Here is a 23,997-nt window from a genome sequence, read left to right on the forward strand (position 1 = left end):
TTGGTTCAGGTCGCATAAAAACAAGTGTTTCCGTTGTTTTTTTGCTTGTTTACCCCATCTGTGTCTCTCCGGCGAAGCACTCTAGCACATTACATACATTGGTCGGCGACAGCAGTTGTGATGGCGGCGGACTGAGATAAGTGTGTGTATAGACGGATGGCCACATGAATGAGGGGACTGGAGTTGCATGCGCGTTGCGTTCTTTCGTCTTTTCTTGTTGGTTGTGAGATATATTGATCATATCACCGTCATTGACATCCCTAATCCTATCTTTACTCACCATCGTCAACCCCACTTGTTTTGAGGTCTCACGTACCAACACGTGTGGTGGAGCCTGGGATCTTTTACTATTCTAAACTTAGTGTATGTATCGATGTGACGGTGTCTAATCAAAGTCAGTTAAAAGACAGCCAAAGCACTCAAATCAACTATATCAAACTAACATGCATTGCAGGGAGCATTTTTATATTGCCATGAGACGCAATGACGTCCTTATAAACTTCTTCTTCTTCGTTAGGTTAAAAAAATTTCTAACTATCAACCCCAAATCAAATCGCAATTGTCTTTTGTGCCGGTGTTCCAGGAGAAACAACAAACCAGCATGATCCCAACATATTTACCTCTCCGCACGCTCGGGTGCCCAGGTGGTCTGTGTGAGCTTCTTTGCCACTCGCTTCGTGCGAGTAGAGGTTTTCAAGTTCCCTTTCTATCTTGCAAGACCTTTCCCTTTCTCTTCTCTCTTTTCCCGGCTCCCCGTATTTTGGTTTCCCCTCCCGTCCCGTCCGGTAGGTCCATCCGTCCCGCCCGCCCGGCCCGTGTTTTTTTGTCCCGCGACTCCGCAAACCCACCACCCCTCCCTCGTTCACCCCATATTTCGTTCTTCGCAATCAACCTACCCACATGAATCTGCTACGTTTTTGTATCGTTAAAGCTGTCTGTGCCACTTTTCCCCCTTTCGCTTAGGTACTCGCGCGAGTCTTGGGTATAATTGTTCTTTTATTTATTATTATTTGGAAGTTTGGGGTGGCCCTGTCTCCCGGAGTTCGTACAAATAAACTCCGGAGAAGTAGGTACGAATGCACGCCGCGAAAAACCATGCACGTTTAAAAAACGAAAGAAAAATAGAAAATCATGATAATAACAATAATGGATTGAAAAAAAAACATTGACAGTCATGGGACGATCAAGACAATAATACAAAACGGACTTCTGAGAAAAAGGGAAGAGAAAGGCTCAATAGCACTTACCTTGGCAGATCGGAGTCTATTGCGGTTCATTATTAACGAAAGTGATATGTGAACAAAAAACTAACACGCTTACTCCAATTTCTGGTATCTTGGCAAGCACAGATGTTACCCTTCTCTGATCACTAACGAGCGAACGAGAGAAGAGGGAGAGGGAGGGGGCAAAATCTATGATTAAGATTCAACGGCTTCATTGGTAGCGTTGATATACGTACAAGGAAAATAGTAGACGAATACCCCATACGAGCTTTTTATAGCTTATTGAACCCATCCATTATCATAAGTTGGGGGACCCCTATTGTAAGTCCCGTAGGGTCTAGACTTACAGTGTTCGCGAGGCATGTTAGTGTCATAGGCCGTTAGTACCGTTGGTGAAGATCCCTCTTTTCTACCAACGCTGCTGCAACAAGGTACGTAAGGAGGCGCGGATTTGTTCCGTCAGGGTACGCCACCATTATTTGATGAGCAAGATGAGCAAGATGAGCAATAACGCTACTTAGAACGGGAAGAGAAAGAGAAAAAAAAAAAATGACATGAAGATGATGTCACGGAGAAAGCCGTTTACTATTCCGTGCAGACAGGGTCACACATGATGGGACAAGGAAATCAAACGAGAAAGGCGAGGCTTCTAAACGATATAAAAAACAAATGCCAAGGGGTATGATGTATGATGGTGATTGCCAACAGGGAAGAGGTTGAAAGAGAGAAAAGCGGAATGGTTATTCTCGCAAAACACGTGTTGAAATACCGATCTTCATGCAAGGGTTTCTCAGACCATGCCCACGGATCCAAAGAAGGTATTCCATTACATATGCCCGGTTTACTGAAGAGGGAAGTTTGGAGTGCCGATCGGTCACTTCCACGCCATTATCCACATGTCACCGATGCAAATCCACCGTTACCAGTTGGATGGGACACGGACTACTCATGAAGTCATGTCATCGGAGAAGAGGACGAATTGTTGGTCGTTTCCCTTCCAACTCGCCTTCTGTTGTATTAATGTACGGTGTTTAGGGCAAGGCGAGGGTTTGATACGGAGCAAGGGGTGAGGGTTAAGAAAAAATAAGCAGAGAGGGAGAGACGGAGAGGCATCGAATGGTTGAAGGCTGTGGTCGGGGCTTCCTCCGCAGATTCCCAATAGCCCTGAGGAGTTTGGGAGATGGCCACGAGTGGAAGGGTTCACGACCCGGTTTGGTAAAGGACTAGTCACGATTGAGGTGGTATGTTGTGGTAGATATGTGAGTTTCAGGACATCAAGCAAGCACGTAATGTCGTTCGGGCTCCATTCGGCCTTCAGAACGCGGAATGTAATATCGGTAGGGCTCGCGCGGGGTTTTCGCCGGTCGGGACCCACGAGGATCGCGGTCCCGGAGGGGAGGTGGGATGATGGACACCAGAAGACTGTGAGCGAAGTGAGAGTCTGTGAATGAGAGTGGGAGATGTGAGTGGGAAATGTGATTTGACATGTATGCCATATGAGTTGTCTCGATTCACACTGCCACTCATCGCCAACCGAAAACGAGCGCTCTTCTCTCTTTCTGCCTAGAGGTTTCGTTCTGCCGAAGAGGGATGGCGATTCAATATGACATGCCCGATCTGTGATGGCAAGTCGACGGAAGGCCTTTGAATGATTCCATTCTTCAGGAAGGTGCACCCGAGAAAGACGATTTGCGTACAGGGCATGGTACGGATGAGGTCCGTTAGGGTACCAGCACGTCGGTTCTGATTCCGTTGGGTCGCCTAGCAAGCTACTTGCCGGTCTATTCCACTTCATTTTTGCCCTGATCAAGATGATGTCTGGACATAGCCAGTCGGGCAGAGGGATGATGTGTGCGTGTCAAAACCGGTATGGTGTTTGCAAGAATGCAAATTAGGGAGGAGTCAGGCCTGGGTCTCTGCTGGAGCCGGGCTCCCGGGGATGGCGTTGTGGGCTGTGATGGGCTGGTATGGGTTGGGATGGGTCTCGACAAAGACACCATGACAAACGAGGTATGCCAAGCGAAGTCTCTTGATGGGCGCAGGAGATGGAAACCGTAGCCGGTGTACAGTGCACACCACCTAGGCCCGAGTTATGTCACGAAATGAGAGAACTCGACGATGAACAACAGGGACATAGCATGTAGCGAAGCAGCGACCTCGCCGGGTTTTGGGGGACTTTCTGCCCATATTTGGATTAGTGCAACAAGTGAGACGGGGCGAGGGAATATATAAAGTTTTTTTTTTTTTTTTTGTGGTGGTCATGTTGTGCATTGTTTGCATATGCTGTACACGTGCCGATGTGTGTACATGATACGGTGGAGAAGGCACAGCGACAACTTGCATGCTGCACACGTGTCAACATCGTGGTTTTCAGTGAAGGGTGGTGAAGCTATTGGGTGGTTCCAGTCAAGCAATCCACCCCGACCGATTGTAACTATAGTGTAGTGCCGTGCATATCCCACCGCGTACTGCCTCCATGTGTGAGCCAGAATGAGTGGTTGTGCAAGCGGACAGTATGGCCGGATGTAAAGCACAGCTGTTGGATGGACTGCTACCGGCCGCCGCCAGTTTGCCCCGATAGTTCGCTGCGAACTGTTTGCTGTTTTTAGATAGACTGTGTGCTCTGCGAATGAAGGGTCGCAGCGAACGTGATGGCGATCGTTTTTTCGTTCCGTGCTGACGCGAGATGCATGCTTTCGCGGAACTGTGTTCTCTGGCATTACCAGAGTGCCGGGTCTCTCTTTTTGATGGACGCTGAACAGCACCAAGCGGAACAGGGCCGTCCAGGTTCGGATCTTTCTCCGATGCATTTTGTGTTTCCAGAAGGTGACAAGATGTCGTGAGGAATTCTAACGGCCCGGTGGTGTGTGACGAGGCCTGCTGAGGTTACATGTACCTGCATGAGAGATTCGGTTCCTGTCTGACAGCCGGGATACCGCTGAGGAGCCTTGCCTGTTCCTGGCCGTGGCGCCTACTCAGGACCCCTGTTCCTGAAGTTTACTGGAGTTTCACTGGAGTTGCGCTGGAGCTCATTGCTCTCGATCCGGCCAACTGGAAGTCTTCCCGGAGACAGGTGGCTTGCTTGCAGGGGGTCTGATTTTGTCCGGATCGCTGGAACCAGACGGGGGGGCCGCAAACCTCGCTCATGGTCGACCATTTGGGCAGTTCCAGACAGTCCATAACAGTGCTCTCTTACGGCCGTCGCTGTCTAGCAGTTGCCTACCTACCCAGATTCAGCGTCATGGCCAGTGCAGTGCAGTAGAGATAGCAAAGGTACGTAGAATCGTGTCGGGAAAGGATCGCGATGTTCCGTGCACCGCGGGGGAGAGAGAGGATCCTTTCGGTTCCGGGCTTGGAGCTTGGTTGGGGGAGCAAAGACCTTGGGTGGAGCTCGACGCTCCGCTGGCCTCCGCTGCGTCAATTTCCCAGCGCAGCACGACACTGGACAGCGCTGCCCTTTTGGCCCAGGATCCGCTGGCGACATCCAGAGCAACTTTGTTTTAGCGCCCGATCGGGCTTATTTCAGTCGTTGCTTGGTCGCTCCAGACCCTCTGTGACCCTCTTGTCCTTGACTCTCCTCGGACGGGCCTCAACGGTTGGTGATCAGCCCATGTCGGGAACCCTCGAGTGTGGTCGGTCGTTGGTACGAGTTCTGAAAAGCGTAGCGCTCGGCAAGTCGAAGTCTTGTTGTCGAGTTCGACATGTAGTGTAATCCACCAGCACCCTGGGCAGAGACGGGGCAGAGAGTAAAAAGTTTTCTAGGCGGCCAGTCGGGTCCAATAAAGGTCCCATCGATACTGCAACCATGATTGCGCTTCATTGCGGCGCCGTCGCTGCTTCTGGACAACGGCCGATCAAATAGAAGGATTGTGCGTTCTGCAGGCGATAAGGGGCCCGTCACACTCCATTTCGTCACTCGGTTGCATCTTGACACTCGGCTGGTGGAAACTGGGCGTCGAAACTCTGAAGGTGTCGAGGTATGTCATAATATCCAGCGAAACCGAAGCTCAACCGAAGGGTCCAGGTGTCTGTCTGGCTGTTTCCAGGTTCACAGCCCAAGGGAACTCGAAAACTCTGAGCGAACGTCCTCCCGCTGCTTTCCCGTACTTACCTACCAATCCCAGGGGTAGGTAATATGTAGGTCCACTCGATCCCATTCAGCAGACATTCCCGCACAAAAGAAGGCAAGGGAATGCTGCAGCAAAATGCAGGCACCGACCGTGTCTGAGAGACCCGCCTGCTGTGCGTGATGAGACTGCTTTGCGACTGCTCGCGCACTGCACGGACTGTCAGCTGGAGATTCGTGCCCTGAACTGTGGGCTGTCGCAGTAGGTCAGTGGGGTGGCCCAAGCTTCTTCAGGGAAGCTCCCGCCTTCGAACGTACCCCGGTGCCACACCAGTGCCCTCTTGCTCGCGCCCACACTAAGAGGAAGGTACTGGACTTCTAGGTTCTGGGCTGCGCCCACTCGCTGCACTGGGCAGCAGGGCCGGGCAGGTTGGACACTAGGTACCATCGAACCTCCCGTCGTCAAGGTCCGCGCCCAGGTTCACTCCCAGGCCCCCCCTCCCCTTTTGCAGGCCGTCAGTCCCCATACCATCCCCATCCATCATCCCATCCCATGTCTGTTTCTGTGGAGGTCCATGTGACCGTCTCATTGCATTTAGTTTCTTTCATTCCTCGTCGTTTTGATTTTTTTTTACCAGAGCGCTTTGCGAGTTTTGAAAACAAAAGGTCTCGGTGTCCGTTCTTCTGCATTTCAACTCCAAAAGCCCCGAGTCGAGGTCCCAACATCGACTTCGTTCGTTCCTCCTCTCCACTCCTAACCAGTCGCTCGTTCAACTGATTCGTCAACTTAACTCAACCAAACCACACTTCGGACCCGACCCTCGTTCGCAATCCATCTTTATCAGCAAGGCCGGCCGGCATACCTAGGTATCAAGCAGAGACCTACTGGACGGGAATCATATCTTAGTACTATCACCTACAACCTACTAGGTAATACACATATCCTTACCTTCCTATTACTGGCTTAATCGTTACACTATCGCCCGACACCTGCCACTGCACCTCTGCAGCGCTGCAACAATACCCCACGGGCGATACCAGACGGCGAGAATCCATTACTACAACTTGGTCCTCGGAGCCTCCCATTGCTCCAATCCGAACCAATCTGTCTTGTCGATCTGGTGCAACCCCATCCCATGCATGCTCCCGCGATCCTCCTCCTCCACCTTTATCATCTCTAGGCGCATGGCTCTTGTCATACGCCTCGATAACCAGCCATAGCCAGTGTCTAACAGCCAATCAGCAGCCCTGGACCCCGCTAATTGCGCACTCCCATTCCGAGCTACGCCCTCAGAGTGCAACCAGAGTGCAACACCGACATCGAGACAGCCATAGGAAGTGGCCGACTACCGACTGCGTCCACCAGGAGCCAACCGCATCACTTCACCAGTCACCACCGAGCAGCAGAAATGGGTCTGTTTTCGCGGAGGGATAAGGCGCCGAAGACGGAGGCGCCGGTCCTGAGCGCCTCGCAGTCAAAATCCTCCCTCACCTCGGGTTCGTCCAGCATCAAGTCTCCCGGATTTTCCACTTCTCGCATCCTAAACCGAACATCAGCCGCCACCATGAGCAGCAATCCAGGAACACCACCCTTCTCTCCCGGTCTCAACCCCGGCGTCCCCCGGATCGACATCCCCAGGCCCCCCGACCCGCAGCTCGACCCTGTCGGATACCTCAGGAGCTTGGGCGCTGTCCGCGAGCGCTGCAAGATCGTCACCGAGAAGGCCCTGCGCAATGAGCTCAACCACTTTGATGTCGACATGCACAAGTTTGACGATGTAGTCACTTTTGTTGCCAACATCATCAAGGTTAGTCGACTTCCCTCCTGCTGTTGTAAAGACCTGACGTTGGCTGTGCGGGGTACCCTGCGGTGCGGTGTGGTGTGGTGTGGGTGCCAGTGCGACCCTCGAGGAAGTTGCGACAGCGCACCGACATGAACCCCCAGTTGTGGGACAGGCACACTGCGCATGGGTACATTATGGATAGATAACTAACACTCCGCGATACAGAGAGACTATGACGCCCCCTTCACATCCATTCCCGGCCACGGCCGTCACCAGCACTTCGCCATCGGCGGGCGCGACCGCATCGCTCACCTCCTGTCCACATTCCCTGAGGATGTTGACAACACGGAAAAGTGCAAGCGCATGATCGATCTGTTCCTTGTCAGTGTATTGCTGGACGCCGGTGCCGGCACCCAGTGGAGCTACAAGAGCAACGAGAATGGCCGTATCTATAGGCGATCTGAAGGCATTGCCGTTGCTAGTTTGGAGATGTTTAAGACCGTAAGTTGGTTGAAATCCGGTTTAGGTAGACTCTCGTGAGTGCGTTGGGCTGACATAAACATCAGGGTCTGTTTTCTGGTAACAAGAACAACAAGTACCAGGTCGACAAGGAGGGCTTGGCGAATCTAACCGTCGACAAGCTCGCCCAGGGGTTGCAGTCTGGACCAGGTAACGAGATGGCTGGCATCGAAGGCCGCGCTCAGCTCCTTATTCGGTTGGGCCAGGCTTTGGAGGAGAAGACCGAGTTCTTCGGCGCGGACGGACGGCCTGGAAACATGCTGGACCACATTCTCGACCACCCCTCGACACAAGCGACCAACGGCTTGATTGTTCCCCTTCCCGTCTTGTGGAACGTCCTCATGAGCGGCCTTGCTCCTGTCTGGCCACCATCGAGGACTGCCATCAACGGTGTTTCTTTGGGCGACGCCTGGCCCTGCAGCTCCATGCCTCAGCCGGCTCAGTCGCCATCTAGTCCGACCTTTTCTCCTTTCCCCAACACTTCTGGCCAGTCCAACGGCGTCGCGCCTTGGGAAAGCATTCTTCCCTTCCACAAGCTTACCCAGTGGCTTACCTACTCGCTCATGCAGCCCATGCAGAGCATCATGAAGATCCAGTTTGCGGGCCAGGAGCTTCTTACTGGTCTTCCCGAGTATCGCAACGGCGGTCTGTTCATTGACCTCGGCGTCCTTACACTGAAGAAGGAGGATATGGACCGCGGCTTGGCGCATTACACCTCATACTGCGATCGCACCGGCACTAAGGAGAACGAAGTGGCACCCATGTTTGAGCCCAGTGATGATGTTATTGTGGAGTGGAGAGGCGTCACTGTTGGCTTCCTCGACAAGCTTTGTGTTGAGGTCAACAAGGCCTTGGAAAAGGAGCTGCAGGGTAACGAGCTTACCCTTGCTCAAATGCTAGAGGCTGGCAGCTGGAAGGTGAGTTCGGCCCCTATTGTTGTGTCTAGTTTTCGAATCTTGATGCTAACTACTATCGCTTTATAGGGTGGCCGTGAAATTGCCGAAGTCAGCCGACCAAACACTAAGGAACCGCCTATCCTAATCGATAGTGACGGCACCGTATTTTAGGAGAAACGGGACTCAGTCCTGATATGGAATGCTTTGTTTTTTTGAATCACACAAATGGAAAGAAGAAGAAAACGAAATCAAGTTCAGGATTACTCTGGACTACATACCGAATAGCCTGACCACCAAAAACAAAGTCTTGGGGGTCAGTATGTATATTGCCGAATTGCTATGTCGGGCATGGTACGAGCCGGCAAAAGGTGTTATGATGTTACGAGAGGAACTTTGGCTGGGAATCGTTCTGGTTGGGGGTGGTTTAGTCTAGTTTGGTCTAGCAACTTGTTGTCCGCATTGCCATCGTCGTCTTCGATGACTGCATTACTGTTACCATTATTCTGGTTTTCGGTCAATACCTGCCGCGCATGAACTGGTTTGTAATATGCGTTTTGATGCAGTACTGTACAAGTTTGTCCTTTATTTCTTGAATGGATCTCGGTTGTCTTGAAAACAGGTCGTCGTGTTGTCCACGTGTGCTAGTAACCTCGTGAATATATTGCCATCCTTTGGTTCTTACCGTAGGCCACCGTCGTTCGCACCGTCTTGCGGGATCGACGCAGTCCAATCGACCATTGACGCATAGTGATCGGGTCATATACACCAGATTGACTATCTCCGGCCCCTTACCCAGGCCACACGGCTGGGAAATTCATGCAGCCACACTGTCACAGCTTGAACAACGGTGGCGAACGACACTTTGGCATCCTATACCAACGGCTGATAAGGTTACATTACAGATGCCAAACCCGATGGTAGGTAGGTGGAGGGGGTAAATGCGAGTGATGACCATCCCTATACACTGAATGGCCTGGCTGGCTGGGCCAGTGTTAGTAAAGCTAGAGTAAACCCGGTTGGAAGCGCATCAAGTTCACCACACCTCTCACTAATCTGTGGTAGTTGAGGGGGGAATGTTAAGGCAGATGTGAAGGTATTCGACGAGTAGAAGAAGGCTAACTATAGATGGACATTAGTTGAATACACAATAGTATCAAGTCTCCTACCTGTACCGTCGTCGTGCATGTTGGAGTGATGCGGTTATAAACAGAGAAAAAAAGAGAAAGAAAAAAAAGACTGACAAGAAAGCAAAAACTCCAGAGCTCCTGTCCGTCTTACAAAATACGATTATGCCCCTTCTGTACTTAATGGCGTTAGCTTCGAAGGAAACGCATCCCCTCTCCATTCAACAGTCTTGAACGAATAATCTACGGTGCCGCCATCCCAGACATAGAGACAGTCTTTTCCGCTTTTCCCACAGCTAAGTAGTCTCCAACCCTTAGCGATTCCACCCATCTAGCATCATTGTCCCTGTGCCATTATCACCGACTAGACCGTCTCAGCCCTTTTTGGTCTCCGCTTCTATACCAGGGGGTTTGTTCATTTCCAAAGGGGAACGTTCTGGGACGCGAAGACTGGGCTCCTTTGGTGGCGTTGGTGTTGAGCAGGCTGTTTATGTTTATAGGCGGGTTAATGGACCGTGTAGCTTTTTGGTCTTTTTTCTTCCTTTCTTTCTTTTGCCTTCTGTGGAAGACAAAAGTGGCATGAAGATTGGAATGTGTCTAAAATGTACTACTAGACTGGTATACAATCTTCTACTATATAGAGATACTCTCCCTCATCATCACCAAGATATCCATCCTACTCTTATACATTCGCATCCTGTCCTACCAACACACGCGATATCCCATCGATCTGATCCTGGGAGTTGTGATCGCCACGAACGGAAGATGGGCTTTGTACACGCTTGTAACTGCTTGCGATCAAATGTTGAGGCACAATATTGTAGCAGCCAGCGACAATCACCGAAGAAAGTAGAAGGTATTGTTGCTAGAGTAGGGGAAGTAGGTCCTTCTGCTTTCGGGTAGATACTATCAAGGCCGATGACTAAGGTGAGAGATCAACAAAAGAGGAAGGGCTTATAGAGTTAGCTGATTATATACAACTTCCAGCCAGAGCAGATTGGATGAAGCGGACATGATGGAGGTAGAGCAACTGTCAAGGAAAAACACCAAAAAGGATGTAATAAATATCAATGTCGTAGAGCGTGACGTCGCTCCGCTCGTGTTTGAGCAACGCATCGTGGAGATCGGAGACATTGATTATCAAGCCTGTTACTCTTTGTGTAAAAATATCGAACTCATCTAAGCTAAATTTATTTTAATTATCTATTTTTGCAAGAATCAACTATTCTTCAAAACTATTCACGAACCTAGCTCGTTACGCATCAAACAGGGAGTTAGGGATGAATTGAAGCGCAAAGAAAGATCATCAACACACCTGCGTACCAGTTGGAAAAAAAAACACATAGGAAAGAAAGAACGACAACCAACATTTGCAAAGCCCCTACCTACTACCTACCTAGTCAAGAGAAAGAAGGACCAACCCATCATATTATTAGAAAAAGAAAGAGATAAAAAGGAAGGTAAAAAAAAGCCTGTTGGCAAAAAAGATGCGGTTTGTGTGGATCGAACACACGACCTTCAGATTTATGAGTGAAGTGGACTTCAGTCTGACGCTCTCCCAACTGAGCTAAACCCGCTTATTATGCATTACTAGGTAAATCACTCCCTATCAACTCATCTCCCTTGAGTCAGTGCGGAATTTTAGCACTCGAGAATCGAAGATGACGGCAAAAGCCTTGCTCAACTCTAGATTTTCACTAATCCAACCGAGCGCTATCAGGCTTTTTCCTGTCTTCTAATATGCTTTTATCTTGTAACGCTAGTCTATCTTTAGCCATCTACCCTCCCCTGATGCTTTTCTCTATCCCACGCAAGGAAGGTTATGTGAAATGTGTAGAGTGTCATGACTGTAGCACTTGTTGTCCGCTTTGCCATACATTCGCGTGTTCATGCACTTGCGCTCATCCGTTCATTGCCTCAGGTAGTCAACTCCAAACTGAAAACCAACAGAGTGCAACCGGGGCTCAGGAAGAGCGCGGAAGAGAATGGTAGGCAGAATATGTGAAAGTAAGAAGGAAACGGAGATCGAAAACCGACGTCTAGACATAGACCCGTTTTCTTCTTCACATTTTCGAGTGACTGGAGAAAACGAGGAGGAAAAAGCAGCCCCTAACATGGCCCAGTGAAGGGTGTCAGAAGAAGCGAGTAAAAAGAGCTGTAAGCATTTCGCTGAAAAGTTGACTCATGTGCAAACGAAGTACGAGCATATACAGAAATCCGACAAAAAGAATTAAAAAATCTGAAACAAAAACATTCCCGCCACCCCAGATCGCATTTTTTCTCCCAATAACGCCCCTTATTTTTGTGTTCTCGTACTCCATAGTCGCTGAACCGATATCATGAAGATCCTTTTTGCCATCAGCAGTCGCCGTCCTGTTTAACAGTGCACCGAAACCCCGTCTCATCTTGTGCTCAGATCCGAAATCGTGGAGATATATGCCGAAACTAAGATTGAAAGATATCATGGAGGGAAGGGGAAATAGTAACCATGAATGATGGTGTACTTGCACAAGCTCAGGCGGCGTAGTATGCACTTGCGTAACTTTGGTGGAGCTTGCGCAAATAGCCCTGCCATAGGCGGTCGATGAGGATCAAGGGGCTTATTTGATTGAGACCAAATAAAAGTTTAATGGAAAAGAGGTCGGTAACGGTCAGCCGTTGTAGTCACCTCATTGTCAAGCAGTTGCCAGCTGCATCTACTGACGATCAGCTGTGTTTCCACACTCATATCCCCATATCAGCTTCGATAACCGTTGGGTCCTGACGCTCCGTAAGTGCCGCCTTACGCGGTCTTGGGAGGTGTCTGCATCCACGTGGGCAGAGCCTTCCATCCAGCGGCATTGGCATCGAGCTTCACGCGGCCAAAATGCTCATCAAGATCCAGCAGGATCTTGAGGGCATTGCGTGACCTCGTGTACGGGCTGTCACCGCCCACGGAATCTTTCACCATGGACACAGCATCAGCGACGCCCGCGTGCATCTTCTCCGCCTTCTGTCCGGGATACGGCAGAACACTCTGGAGGAGCTCATAAGCGGCAAGGGTGAAACCGAATTGCGGCGAGGAGCGGAAAATACGGGCAGGACCACCCTTGAAGAAGGCCCGGAAGCCTTCTTCCTTCCAGATGGTCTTGGCAGCATGCCTGAGACCGGTATACTGCGTGTCGCCCTTGCGGGCCTCGACCTGCAGACGAGTCTTGATGACGTCGCAGGGTGTCGTAAGGTAAGCAGCGGGCATACCGGCAATGGCGCCGGCCGTAAGAAGCTGCAGAACGCCCAGCTTCTTGGTCTTTGACTCGCCGAAAAGGTCCTTCTTTAAGTGTGAGTAAGTTGGGAAGTAGATAGCCGAAAAGGGAACGTCGCGGAGCAAGCAAGCAGAGGCGCCCTTGTACAATCCAACCAGGCCCAAGTTACGGACGATCCACATGGCAGAGCGCTTAGGAGCGCCCTCGACACTCTTAGCAACCTCACCCTGGACCTGCAATCTGATTTTGACAATTTCCAGGGGATTGGTAAAAACCTAACGCACAAGCAAACAGTTAGTATTCTCAACAGCGAAAGCCAGGCACACAGAATATTTTAAGAAGACTTACAACTTGGCAACCACCGGCAGTACCACCAGCAATGATCTCATGGATCACGGAGATATTGCCCTGCTTATCAGTAAAGGCGCCACGAACGAGATCGTTGACGGTAAGCTTGATGGCCTTCTCAGGGGCGACACCAACAAGCTGGGGCAGAACACCCGAGTAAAGACCCCTGAAACCCTCGTTGCGAATGACTTTTCTAAAGCAGTCGATGGAGTTGTCATAGAGTCTGCTACCGGGCGAGGCACCTCTCTGGTTCTGCATTCTTGTTTTGACCAGATCAATGGGATAGACCATGAATGCACCAAAGGCGCCTGACAAACTGCCCAGAATGAAGTTGTAAGCCGACTCTCCCGCCCGGTGGGCAAACTGCTGACCCTTTGTCTGCACAGCTTGGGGCAGAAGTCTTGCCTCGGCCTCGTGACGGTTTCTCCATGAAGGATCAAGGACCTTTGCGAAATCCTCAAGACCAAGTCTGCCTGAGGGGTTACCAACACTCGCAAAGTGGAACAGAATATCCGCCTCCATGGGAGTGAAGAGGGAAAAGCGGGTGATCTTTGCAGCCTGGTTGAGAAATTCAGTGCGAGTAATCTTGCCATCCTGACTCTTGCCGCAAGCCTTACGGATTATGAGCTCGACTAGATCCATTTCCTTGATTATGTTTTGAAATGCCCTAACGTTCGCATACGAGACCTTACTGCCCTGGGAGATGTTGCAAAGAGTGTTGAGGTTTTCGAGGAGGTGATCAGACAGCTTGTGCTTCGAGGTCTCCATGATGATTCGCTCGAAGTCCCCGGGTTCGATGAAGCCGTCCCCATCCTTGTCGAAGAGCTGGAACGCCTGGCGAATGCGCTCGCCTTGTAGGCCACGGAGCATTTGCGAAAATTGTTGGTAGTCCAAGTTGTGTCTCTTGGTCTTGCTTCCGATGTAGAGTTTGGCCCATTCGCAGTCCCAATCGAATGGGATGCTATTCGGGCCCTTGTTGAGCTCGTAAAGACGACGGAAGTCATCATACTTGACTGTGCCGAGGCGCTCAACGTCGAACAGGCGGAATGCAATTTCATACTCGGCATCGGGCTTCTCGAGCAGGTTCTCGAAGTATGTCCAGTCGGAAAGGGTCACCTTTCCTTTATTGGCTCGGTCGGCGACGCTGAAAAGGATGCTGTACTGTTCGCGCTTGATTTTGTGCTGTATAGAAAGAAGGCGCGCGCGGGTCAGCCAGTGAGTCGCAAACTGAGGGCAAAGTGAGGATCTCTTGAGGTGTGACTCACATAGTCTTCGTGAGGGGGAGCCACGGCATCAATAAACTGATCGGGTCCCAAGAAAAGTTCACCCGTCTCGGAGTCCTGAACAGCGTAGTGGGTGAAGCGCGCCTTGGTCTGAGCAGTAGGCTGCACCTGGTCGGCGGCGGCATGCTCATTGGAGCCGATGAGGGTCTCCTTGACCGCTTCCTTAACAACCGCTGCTGTGGACATGGCGACTGTGTGTGGTAGTGAAGCGCTCTACGCGGTACGCGGACAGGCTGAGTACTTTGTACAAGTAGAGAGCAGGTATGCGACGCAGGGGACGATCTTGTGCGCGAAGAGTCAAAGCTTTGCGTCTGTCAAGGTTGCGGGCTTGCGGCTGGTGAAATGCGTCGCGAATTGTCGCACACGCACTGGGGTTGCACTTCTCAGTGGTCGGCGCGAGTGGGGTCTCAGGGAATCGGATCTGGGGTCCCGGATGGGGTTGCGAGAATTCTCGAGGCTGGAGACGAACGGGCGAGCCAGAGGAGGGACGGAGAGGGCGACAGCGCTGTGGACTCGGGGAGGTGCAGGCCGATCTCGGGATATATCGCAGGCGGACCGCCGGCCGTAGCGGATACGGAGCCAGTTTTTTTTTTGTTGGATACGATGTGACGGCAGCCCAATGCGACGGAGCGACGGTTGGATGGCCCACGGCGGGGAAGAGGGGGATCGCTGGCGAAGACTGCCCCCAGTAAACAAACCCCGGTCGGGATCGAAGAAAAAACGGAACTCGTCACGCGGCTATCCTGCGGATGACAGCTGCGGCCAAAAGTGCGCTTTTACCTCTCTAGAGTCTGGGACACGACGAAACTGAGCACTCAGAGACCTGACACGGCTACGAACACATCGACTTTGCCTCTTCAACTGCAAGAGTGATGAAGGAAGTATGACTGTTACTATAATTACTAGGATGATGTTCCAGAACGAGCGTGAGATGTGTACACGTGTAGAAGAGAGTGAGATGTGGAGTGGTTGTCGTGGGGGGTGGGGACCTCTAAAGATGCGAAGGCGATCGCGTAATGTAGCGAGTGGTCAACGAAAAAGAAGAAAAAAGAGAAGAATTGAGCAGACGAAAATTTCAGTTCAGTATGTAGTATGGTACAGTGTACAAGAACTGCATGGCCGAGACATCATCCCCTTTCTTGGCTTCAGATTAAGCCGAATAGTACCTAAAGGGTTCCTGCGGTGCCTTCCTCTGTTCCGAACCCGCGTTCCAATATGCGATTGCCCCTGCCGCCCCGAGATTTATTCATCACAGGTACCCTACCGTCGTCACACAATACCTTACGCACCGCGCACTTGTCCAGTACCCGCGTTCCAACTCCCGTTCCAAGCAGGAAGCTGCGGTCCAGGCCGGGCCGACAGGTCATTCGATGCGAGGTAGTGAATTTGGAGTTTGCGGTCCTTGCCAAGCAAATGCAACTTTTGAACATTAGGTAATGTTCAACCTCGAGGCGTGAGCGAAAGGAATCCACAAAGCTGAGAAATATCCACGACGGGAACTCCAGCCCGGGCAGCCCCAGTCCCGTCTCCATTCACGAAAGGTCCGCCTTGAGTCTAAAGGAAACCCCACTTCTAAACAATGACTCCATGGCCCCGGTGCCCCTGAACCCCGCCGTCCACTATCATCAACAATCCACTTTGTGATTTCATCGAACTTTGGCGCTGAGGATTTGTGATCATCCAATTCCACTCTTGATCGACCCGGTATTGCATGGACAATGACCAGGAATCCCATGATGACACATGTGATGGATGCCTTGGAAGCGCTGATTCATAGTCGAGTGGAAATAGTATAGGAATACTATCAACATCTTCGGACAGCCGAGATCGCACAATCACCACAAGCCCTGAATGGGCTGCCGACTTCCGCATTGCAGACGGGAACCTGACGCACCATAATTCGAGTGTTTTCTTTTCATCCGAAGTCTTCAATATCTGAACTTACCACTGTTTGCTTTATATATGGCTCAAAGGAGCATACGTTTTCATAAAATAACAACCTGCTAGGTGATATCATCTTCCCACTTGGGGTTGGAATGATTTGTCCTCCTCGAAATTAGAATTGAAAATCTGTTGTCAAAGCAGGCAGGTTTTCATCCACATTGACCATCTCTGGCACCAATGCATCATAGAAAGCGACGAATGACATAACTTGTCTTGTATATAGATTGGACTACCGATATTGGGCCGTGCTAATGCCATAGCTTAACTGATGTTTTGACTCTTCTTCTCTACTGGTAAAGTGCCTTGTCACTTATTGGAAGTGAAACCTTTTTCTCTTGGCCCAAAACGAGGCATATTAAAGAATCGAGCAGAGTACTCTAAGCGTCTTAAAACAAACATATAGAGAAAAGCACCCTTAACATGCTACCATGCCTTGCTCTCCTCCTCATGTCCTTAATGACGTTCATCCAGTTCCATTCGCCGTGCCTACCATTTTTGTGCCCAACTCATTGTGTGACTGACTTCTGTCAAGGCAAAGAATAAAAATGCAAAATGAATAGAAACGTGAACAACCATCCCTTTTGAGCAGCGCCGAGCTTTCACCTTTATCAGAAAGAGCAAAGATAAATAAAATAAGCTAGACATAAAAATGTCGGTAGAACTTGGAAGACCATGCACTCGCACTAAAGGCTGAAGCTCGTTGAAATATCATGTTCATTGTACCGACGCCATTCCATCTTGTCCATTTGTCGATCCATCCGTCCATTCGTCTCTGATATGAATCCCTGAAGCAGACGCCGTTCCAGTTTCCCTTTAGATGAGCCAACCCCCCCTTTTTTCCTTTTTTTTTTTTCTTTCTTTCCCTCCTCTTTTTCGCCTAGAATCTCAACCTGGTGTAAAAGCCGTCGAGACATTGCATGACGATTACCTCCAATATCGCGCCTGGAAGTTGGAGCCGTATGAATCTTGACCTCCTAAAACGCCGATGAATAGGAAAAAGAAAGGGGGCAATCTGCCCCATAACCTGCGGTGAAAATAACACTGCAAGGGCAAGTGAAAACGAAACCCACAATAGGTAAGCGGGTAAAATATGTCGTACTTCGTCGCTTCATCATCAAAGCTTTGTTTCCTTTTTTGTAGTCTTGTTGTTTACTTTGGCATGAATTTGGCACCGCCGGACCCGTGGAGTACCAAAGATTAGATCAGACAGTACCGAAAGAGTCTAGAATACGTAGTATCGGATGTCCGAAAGGAGAATATGCTATCCGCGGGCCCGGAGGTACGAAACAGGTGCTGCCGTCGTTGATGAAAGCAACGCCATAACTGGTTGTACATCTCCTTTAGTGGACATATTAAGAGGAAAGAGCCGCTATCGTTGCGGTCTCTTCCTAACAATGCAGTTGGTAATTCGCCCTTACGCCAGCATGTTCTTATTGACCAAGATGCATGCTAGGGCAAACGGGTGGAGGGCATGGTTGGGTCTATGATTGCGCACTGTCGCTGATAGAAGCGTTCGCTCGAAGCGGCAACACGAAACCTTTCGCAATTTTGCCTTCCACGAAAGTAGACGCGGACTTGAACCTCTGATGAGAGTACTTGTCGTATACCGCGCCGTGATGTTTGCGTGGTTCCTGGCAGCAGTCGAGGATGCTAATGATGAGTGGCCTCAATTGAGCCAGCGTATAGCCGGAAAAATGAACATGGGCATGTGTCTGTCATGTGTAAGCTTTCAATCAACCATGTCATGATAAAGAGGAGGACTTACCCATGGCCCTCTTTGCAGGAAAAAGCGGGAGAGGCAATGGGCACCGGCAGCAAGATAACTCGCAGGGCAGCCCACAAACCGCTCATCCATGATAGTCACTTCGAGCAAGTACTTTGCAAGAGTCCGAGTTTCCAAATCGTAGTCATCGGCTTTGCTAATGCGCCGAAGGAAGCTCATCGGGCCTGGCCAACCAAGTTCGAAGTTCAGCATGGTGAGCATGAACTTCTCTGCCTTTAGAATCTCCTCAACAGAGTATCCCTGATCCACCATGTACACAAGTTCCTGAATGGAAGGGCAGTTGATCTCCTCGTACTTGGCTGCGACGAAAATGGCAGTCGCGCCAACCAGTTGAAGCTTGCCCAGCGAAACAACCTTAACTGAAAGAAAGCGGTCGATGTAGTTCACGGTGAGAAAAAGGGTCTCCGGGAGAAGACTGAAGCGATGGTGAACCTGGACCAGCCAGTCCATGAGGACGGATCGCATGGACCACCGGATCTCGGTTTGGATGTCCATGTAGTGAGGATTTGGAAGCATCCGTTCCTGATGAAACGATTGGTTAGTGTCACAGTGATATTGGGAAAGCATCAGCGGGGTATCCTACCTCAAGCTCGCGCAAGTACTCAAAGATCTCGTCGCCGTACTCAGCTACCATGCTCACATCCCAATTCTCCTCCTCAACCTCTTCCTCCGTTTGATGCTCCAAAACCCATGCCTTCGCAATGTCAAGTTCCTTCTGGATGTCCGCGGTTGTTTTGGGCGCGACTAATGTGGTAGGTCCTCCTGTGGTATTGTCGCAATGAGATCGATAAGAATGGGCGGTGGTATATCCTTGGTCGTCGTAGAGGTCCTGATCGTCGTCGTCTTCAGAATACTCTTCGGGATCAGAGACGTTGGGGGGCAGTGGAAGGGCCCTGACTGGTTTCGAGGGCGCGAGTGGTGCGCCTTGAGGCATCGAGTCATAGCTGGCTTGGGCGATTGACATGTGATTTGCGTGGGCGATAGCTGCAGGATCGGTGTTCGCAGGAATATCGAGATCTCTGGATAATTGCTCGACCGCGTCCTCGTAAGACTCGGCGTAATCGGCATTTAAATCGTCGGGATCATCCACGTCATTCGGGTTCTCGTAATCGGGCACATATTTGCTCTGATTCCGGTGTAGGGTATGCTGCTGGTCCGACTTGAGTTGCGGTTGACTCTTGTAGTGGCGTGGGTCCTTGATATGCTTGTCGACCATCGCAACAAGATCATCAACTGACGAGGAAGTGGGCGCATGAGATGTGCTCTCCTCCTTGACTTTGTTGTCGCGGTATACGTTGGTCGTTTTCTTGACCGGTGCGGAGAGTTTGGCGATGGTATTGTGTGAGCGAATGCCACCGTATGCCCCGCTGGCGGCATGGGATGATAGGGGAGCCGTCGAGGAATACTTTTGGCCGTGTGATGCTGCCTTCGAGGTCGCCGTTGGCCGCACATAATGCTCCTCCACTGCCGAGCGGTTATTCTCCCTGCCATCCGACCGTAGGTCTCGAGTGCTGCTGGTTGTGACCATCGGTTTCACCCTGTTCTTCAACGAGTCCTTGTTCCCGCCGTCGGCTAGTGGCTTCGAGGTGTTGCTCTTGTCGAAGCAGGCAGCCCTCTTGGGTGGTGCGTTCAAGGTGCCGTTAACCGCCATCATTGCCTTGATCTTGCTGTCCGACCTCTTACTTTGGTGAATCGGATCGGCAGGTGGGATGTTCTCGTCGCCGTATCGAACGGGAGGAGCCCACAGATGACGCTGGGGCTGGATTGAAGGTATCAGTCAGTATACCGAGCAAACGAGAAATCAAATACGCATTCCCACTGCGTTGCTGAGGCGGTAGGAAGGCCTCCAATGATTTGCAGCAGGGAACGTAAATTGTCTGGCCTAGTTGGGATGTGTAATCTGTGATAACGGTGGTGATAACGAAGGTGTGGGGTGGAATACGAACTCGTCATCAGGAAGGAGAAAGACGACCTGATGGGGAAGTGTAGGTTTCGTCACGTACCTTTGCGTCCATCTTTAGGGAAATTACCAAAGAGATACGGGATGATGTTTTGCTGAATGGATGCCTGCGGGAACCTTGCGAGTTGGTAGTATTAAGGTAAAGGCTGGGTGACCTTGAACACGCGACGCGCTTGGCGTAGGTCGACGGCCAAAGTGATCCAGATGGCAAATAGCTGAAGTGGAAGTTATACCGAGTTCTGTTATAGACGACGAAGATGAAGCGTTGGTGCTGTTGGCTGGTGGCTATTGTTGGTGGAAACGACTGTGGGTTTAAAAAAGGACCTGTGAGCGCCGGCGAAGAAAGAACCGTCCTGCAGTCGAGCGCCTCGTTCTGTACGACACAAAACCAACGAAGTGGACGTCCGAGAGTGCAACTGAACTGAACGGAAGAGATGCGCCCAGTGCAGCAGACAGGAGATAGGTAGTGGCAGTGAGGGAATGCGTGTTGAAAGAGTTGAAAAGCACGACCCGCGACTCGGGACTTGATATCCCTCCAGGACAGGCGAGACTGGTGAGACTGGTCGGCGCAACAAGTCCAAATTGACCAGAGTCGTTTCAGTTGAAGCCGGCTTGCACCAACCTGAAGAAGGAAGGGGAACAGGCGATTCACGGGCAGGGTCGCAGGGCGAAGATTACCACGGTGGAGCTGCGTGCCGTAACCGTAACCGTAACGCTCACTTCACCTCGACCTGCACGTGAAATATGCGCATAAAGTCGAATGAGAGAATATGAGAAAAAAGAAAAGTCCGACTTCAACGTCCGAACGAGCGACTGATTAAAGAATGGATGCGCATGCTATTTTGGCTGTGTCGGTGCGCTGCGATCCTCGGGCTGCAGTGCTTGCTCCACGATGCGAGGTTGTGTATGTCGCAAAAAGGAAGACGAATCGGGCGTGACAGGCTTGACAAGGTGGTTGGGAAAGGGTCCGGGCAAGTGCTGGGGTTTGTTGTGGGCGAACTTCTTTTCAAGGCCGGTCGCAGCGTCCCGACGTGCTGGGAATGTTCCCTTGCTTGCGACTGTGTGTTTATTGACAGCACAGGAATGGGGTAACCTAGGAAACACTAGAAAACCAAACTGAAAAACCGCCAGAATGGTCTGTGCAACCCCGGACCCGCTCCCACCATGACGTAACACCCCATTGGAGGGATACCATCCAAATTCCTCACAACGCGGGGCAGGCACGCTCGACGCGTCAACCGACGCCTGGCGATGAAATGGTCAAACAGCGCGCCCTCCGCAATAGAGTTGCTGTTCCCAATTTCACTTCTTTTGACGCAACTTGATGTCTCTAAGAAGCGAAAAAGTATCAACTAATGTCAGTCTCTTCATGTTATACAGTCAAAATCATTGGGAACCCCTCGGCGTCGCATTTTGCAACGGCGTTCTCCGCTCATACGCGAATCTTTCACGCCAGCACGTGTCACGGATGACGAGGCGGGGAGCGTTGGAATTTCTCAAAACCGCACCCAACCCTCTTCGATAACCTCCGTATCAGCCTCATACGCTCCCCCCCTGGTTTCAATTCAGTATCGACACAAGCCCAGAACTCGAACTGTTTGTGCGTGGTATTCGCAATTTGCAACGAACGCTTACATGAGAGCCTTTAACGTTCAAATGAAACTCTCGGAAGTGTCAGTGTCCGTTCACTTGTGGTGGTAAGGGTGGGTCTGCTGGGAAGCGGACGCTGTCTCTGTCTTGGCATGCCCCTGCTAAGTCCTAAATCTGAAATGGCAATGGCAATTTGCGACAAGAATTACAGAAAGTTCCACTTCTCGATGAGAGCGTCGATACCATTCCATCAATAACAGACACATGATCAAACGAATCAAACACCCCGCTCCTTGAACTGCCAGCTTCGAATCATTGTTCGGGCGTGCTGCCTATGGACCATTTGTTTCGAGAAAATCAGGGGTTCGACCCGACCGACGACCCCTCCTCATCTTTCGGTACTGTACGTAGTGACTGGGCATGCCTGCGCAATTGCGCCAGCACCTTGAAACGACAAATCTTCAACGAAGAGTCAAGTAGCTTCTCTTGAGGTTGCCATCGTAATCATTCTTTGATCGTTTCCAAGATACTTCACCTTTTGCGAGCATCCGTCCGCGACCTTTGTGTGGAAGCGCGCGCGTGTATATCCCGTGGCTTGCACTGTCACCATGGAGCGCACGCGATGGGTGAGGTATGGAACTCTCAAACGTGGTCGCTTCCGATGTGATGAGACACGCCTATCGAAGTCTGCCGCGCCTGACCCGTTGTAGAGGGAACAACGGCTTTGAATGCTTCTGATTCTCCTAACATAGTAGACATCGGTGCGGATGAAGAATCATAATGATAGGTGACCATGGATTGGACTTATCTCACTGTTTGCTCTCCCTTCGAGTGCCAGGTCTCGTCCGTGGTTAACTTCCCTTCTCTCCCGAGAACTTTTGCTTTGTGCTCTCGTCAGTTCAAACGGAAAGATTGTCTTTGGAGACAACGACGACGATGACCCTATCGCTTCGTGCTGGACATGGTGAATGCACATCGAAGTGGGCGCGAAACGCATCTTGTGAACTTGTGGTAAAATGCATTGTCAGCCGAGGACTCTCATTCGGGCGGTTTAATTTGGTGTCGGTCGTGGCCAGGAATTGCCTACCTCACTGCGGCTTCAAAAGCAGCAGTGATTGAACGGAAGCTTCTATGGTTGACTCGGAGCTCCCCAACACTGTTCTCGTGGTAGCGCAACGAGAAAACAGGAAGTGTTAAAAAGACTGACGCAGATAAATCTCGAACGCAGTGCTTCTCGGCCTTTTTTTTTTTTTTTTTTTTTTTTTTTTTTTTTTTTTTTTTGTTCCCAAGTGCCAGTACCTCACTTCCTTACGCACGCCTAGGGGTTTTACCTGTATAGGTAGAGTGTCTACTACAGTACGCTGCCCTAGAGGTATCCGAAGACGGCGATTCGGTTAAGTAACCTCAATTTTGTGTCAGTTTCCAGTCCTTCCAGCCTGTCCCAGTCACAATCGCAAAATGGGTTCATGGAAACCGACGCCATTTTCACCAACCTCCCTAATGGTTCATTGAGGGGGCCGACTCGCTGACAGCCGTTGGCATGAAAGCCCGTCGGAAGGAGACCGCAGGAAAACCTCCACCCTCCTAATGCAGGCCCGTCCACATTAATCATGCATAAGCTTCAACGGACAGCGAAGGCGTAGAACGACTCGATTAAATTGAAGACGCTCTCGATCCCCGCAAATGGGCGCGAGAAGCTCTGCAATGGCTGACGTGCGTACGTAGCGATCGATTTTCCTATTCGCGGTCACACAGTATGTATCGATAAGCGCATACGCTCACATACCGGTACCGTAGCCACGGAGGACGGAGTCGGAGACTTTGAGGTGATGAGCGTAGAGAACTCGGTAGTGGCCTCCCTAACATTTTGACCGGCTCTGACCTCCTCATCTCTAGATCTTATAATATCCGATGACGAGGTGGGAATGACCAAAGACAAGATATGTAACTCTTCACAAGATGATTCGGTGCAATTTGTAGATGGACCCCCCGGGTGTGCATCTGAAAAACCCTTTTTTTCTCTGCCAGCGCATCAAGGACACAGGCCAGTATCTAGTCTGTCCAGTCATGAGTTGCAACCAACAACCGAACCGACATCCTGACAGTTCCGGTCCGTTAGGATAGAAATACCGTAGGATGTAGATACCTACCTAGTATGTAGCTGGCTCATTGGCCCGGGGGTTTGATCGCAAGAGTGTTTGAGTTTTGGAGGTGAACACCCGTGAGGCAGACACT

General features: G+C 50.7%; 3 protein-coding genes and 1 non-coding gene across 4 annotated transcripts; 1 reads left to right on the plus strand and 3 right to left on the minus strand.

Annotated features, from left to right (window-relative positions):
* Positions 1-6,854: 6,854 nt before the first annotated feature.
* B0T23DRAFT_305862 (uncharacterized protein) lies at positions 6,855-8,659 on the plus strand (the record flags this gene model as incomplete). Its single annotated transcript, XM_062834338.1, has 4 exons — positions 6,855-7,097; positions 7,299-7,574; positions 7,640-8,509; positions 8,576-8,659. 4 exons carry the CDS (start codon positions 6,855-6,857, stop codon positions 8,657-8,659), a joined length of 1,473 nt encoding a protein of 490 aa, XP_062697232.1.
* Positions 8,660-11,100: 2,441 nt separating this feature from the next.
* B0T23DRAFT_t51 lies at positions 11,101-11,189 on the minus strand. Its single transcript has one exon. It is a non-coding gene; the product is annotated as a tRNA-Phe (tRNA).
* A 1,046-nt stretch (positions 11,190-12,235) lies between these two features.
* B0T23DRAFT_21175 (putative mitochondrial carrier protein ARALAR1) lies at positions 12,236-15,019 on the minus strand. Its single transcript, XM_062833568.1, has 3 exons — positions 14,468-15,019; positions 13,203-14,384; positions 12,236-13,129 (listed from the first exon to the last, which is right to left on the minus strand). Exons 1-3 carry the CDS (start codon positions 14,669-14,671, stop codon positions 12,395-12,397), a joined length of 2,121 nt encoding a protein of 706 aa, XP_062697233.1. The 5' UTR covers positions 14,672-15,019; the 3' UTR covers positions 12,236-12,394.
* Positions 15,020-17,626: 2,607 nt separating this feature from the next.
* B0T23DRAFT_21171 (cyclin-like protein) lies at positions 17,627-20,328 on the minus strand. Its single transcript, XM_062833567.1, has 4 exons — positions 20,216-20,328; positions 18,796-19,971; positions 18,195-18,734; positions 17,627-18,141 (listed from the first exon to the last, which is right to left on the minus strand). Exons 1-4 carry the CDS (start codon positions 20,225-20,227, stop codon positions 17,911-17,913), a joined length of 1,959 nt encoding a protein of 652 aa, XP_062697234.1. The 5' UTR covers positions 20,228-20,328; the 3' UTR covers positions 17,627-17,910.
* Between the last annotated feature and the right edge of the window lie 3,669 nt (positions 20,329-23,997).

This window comes from Neurospora hispaniola (genome assembly GCF_033458365.1).
Source record: "Neurospora hispaniola strain FGSC 10403 chromosome Unknown B0T23scaffold_1, whole genome shotgun sequence".
Lineage (NCBI taxonomy): Eukaryota > Fungi > Ascomycota > Sordariomycetes > Sordariales > Sordariaceae > Neurospora > Neurospora hispaniola.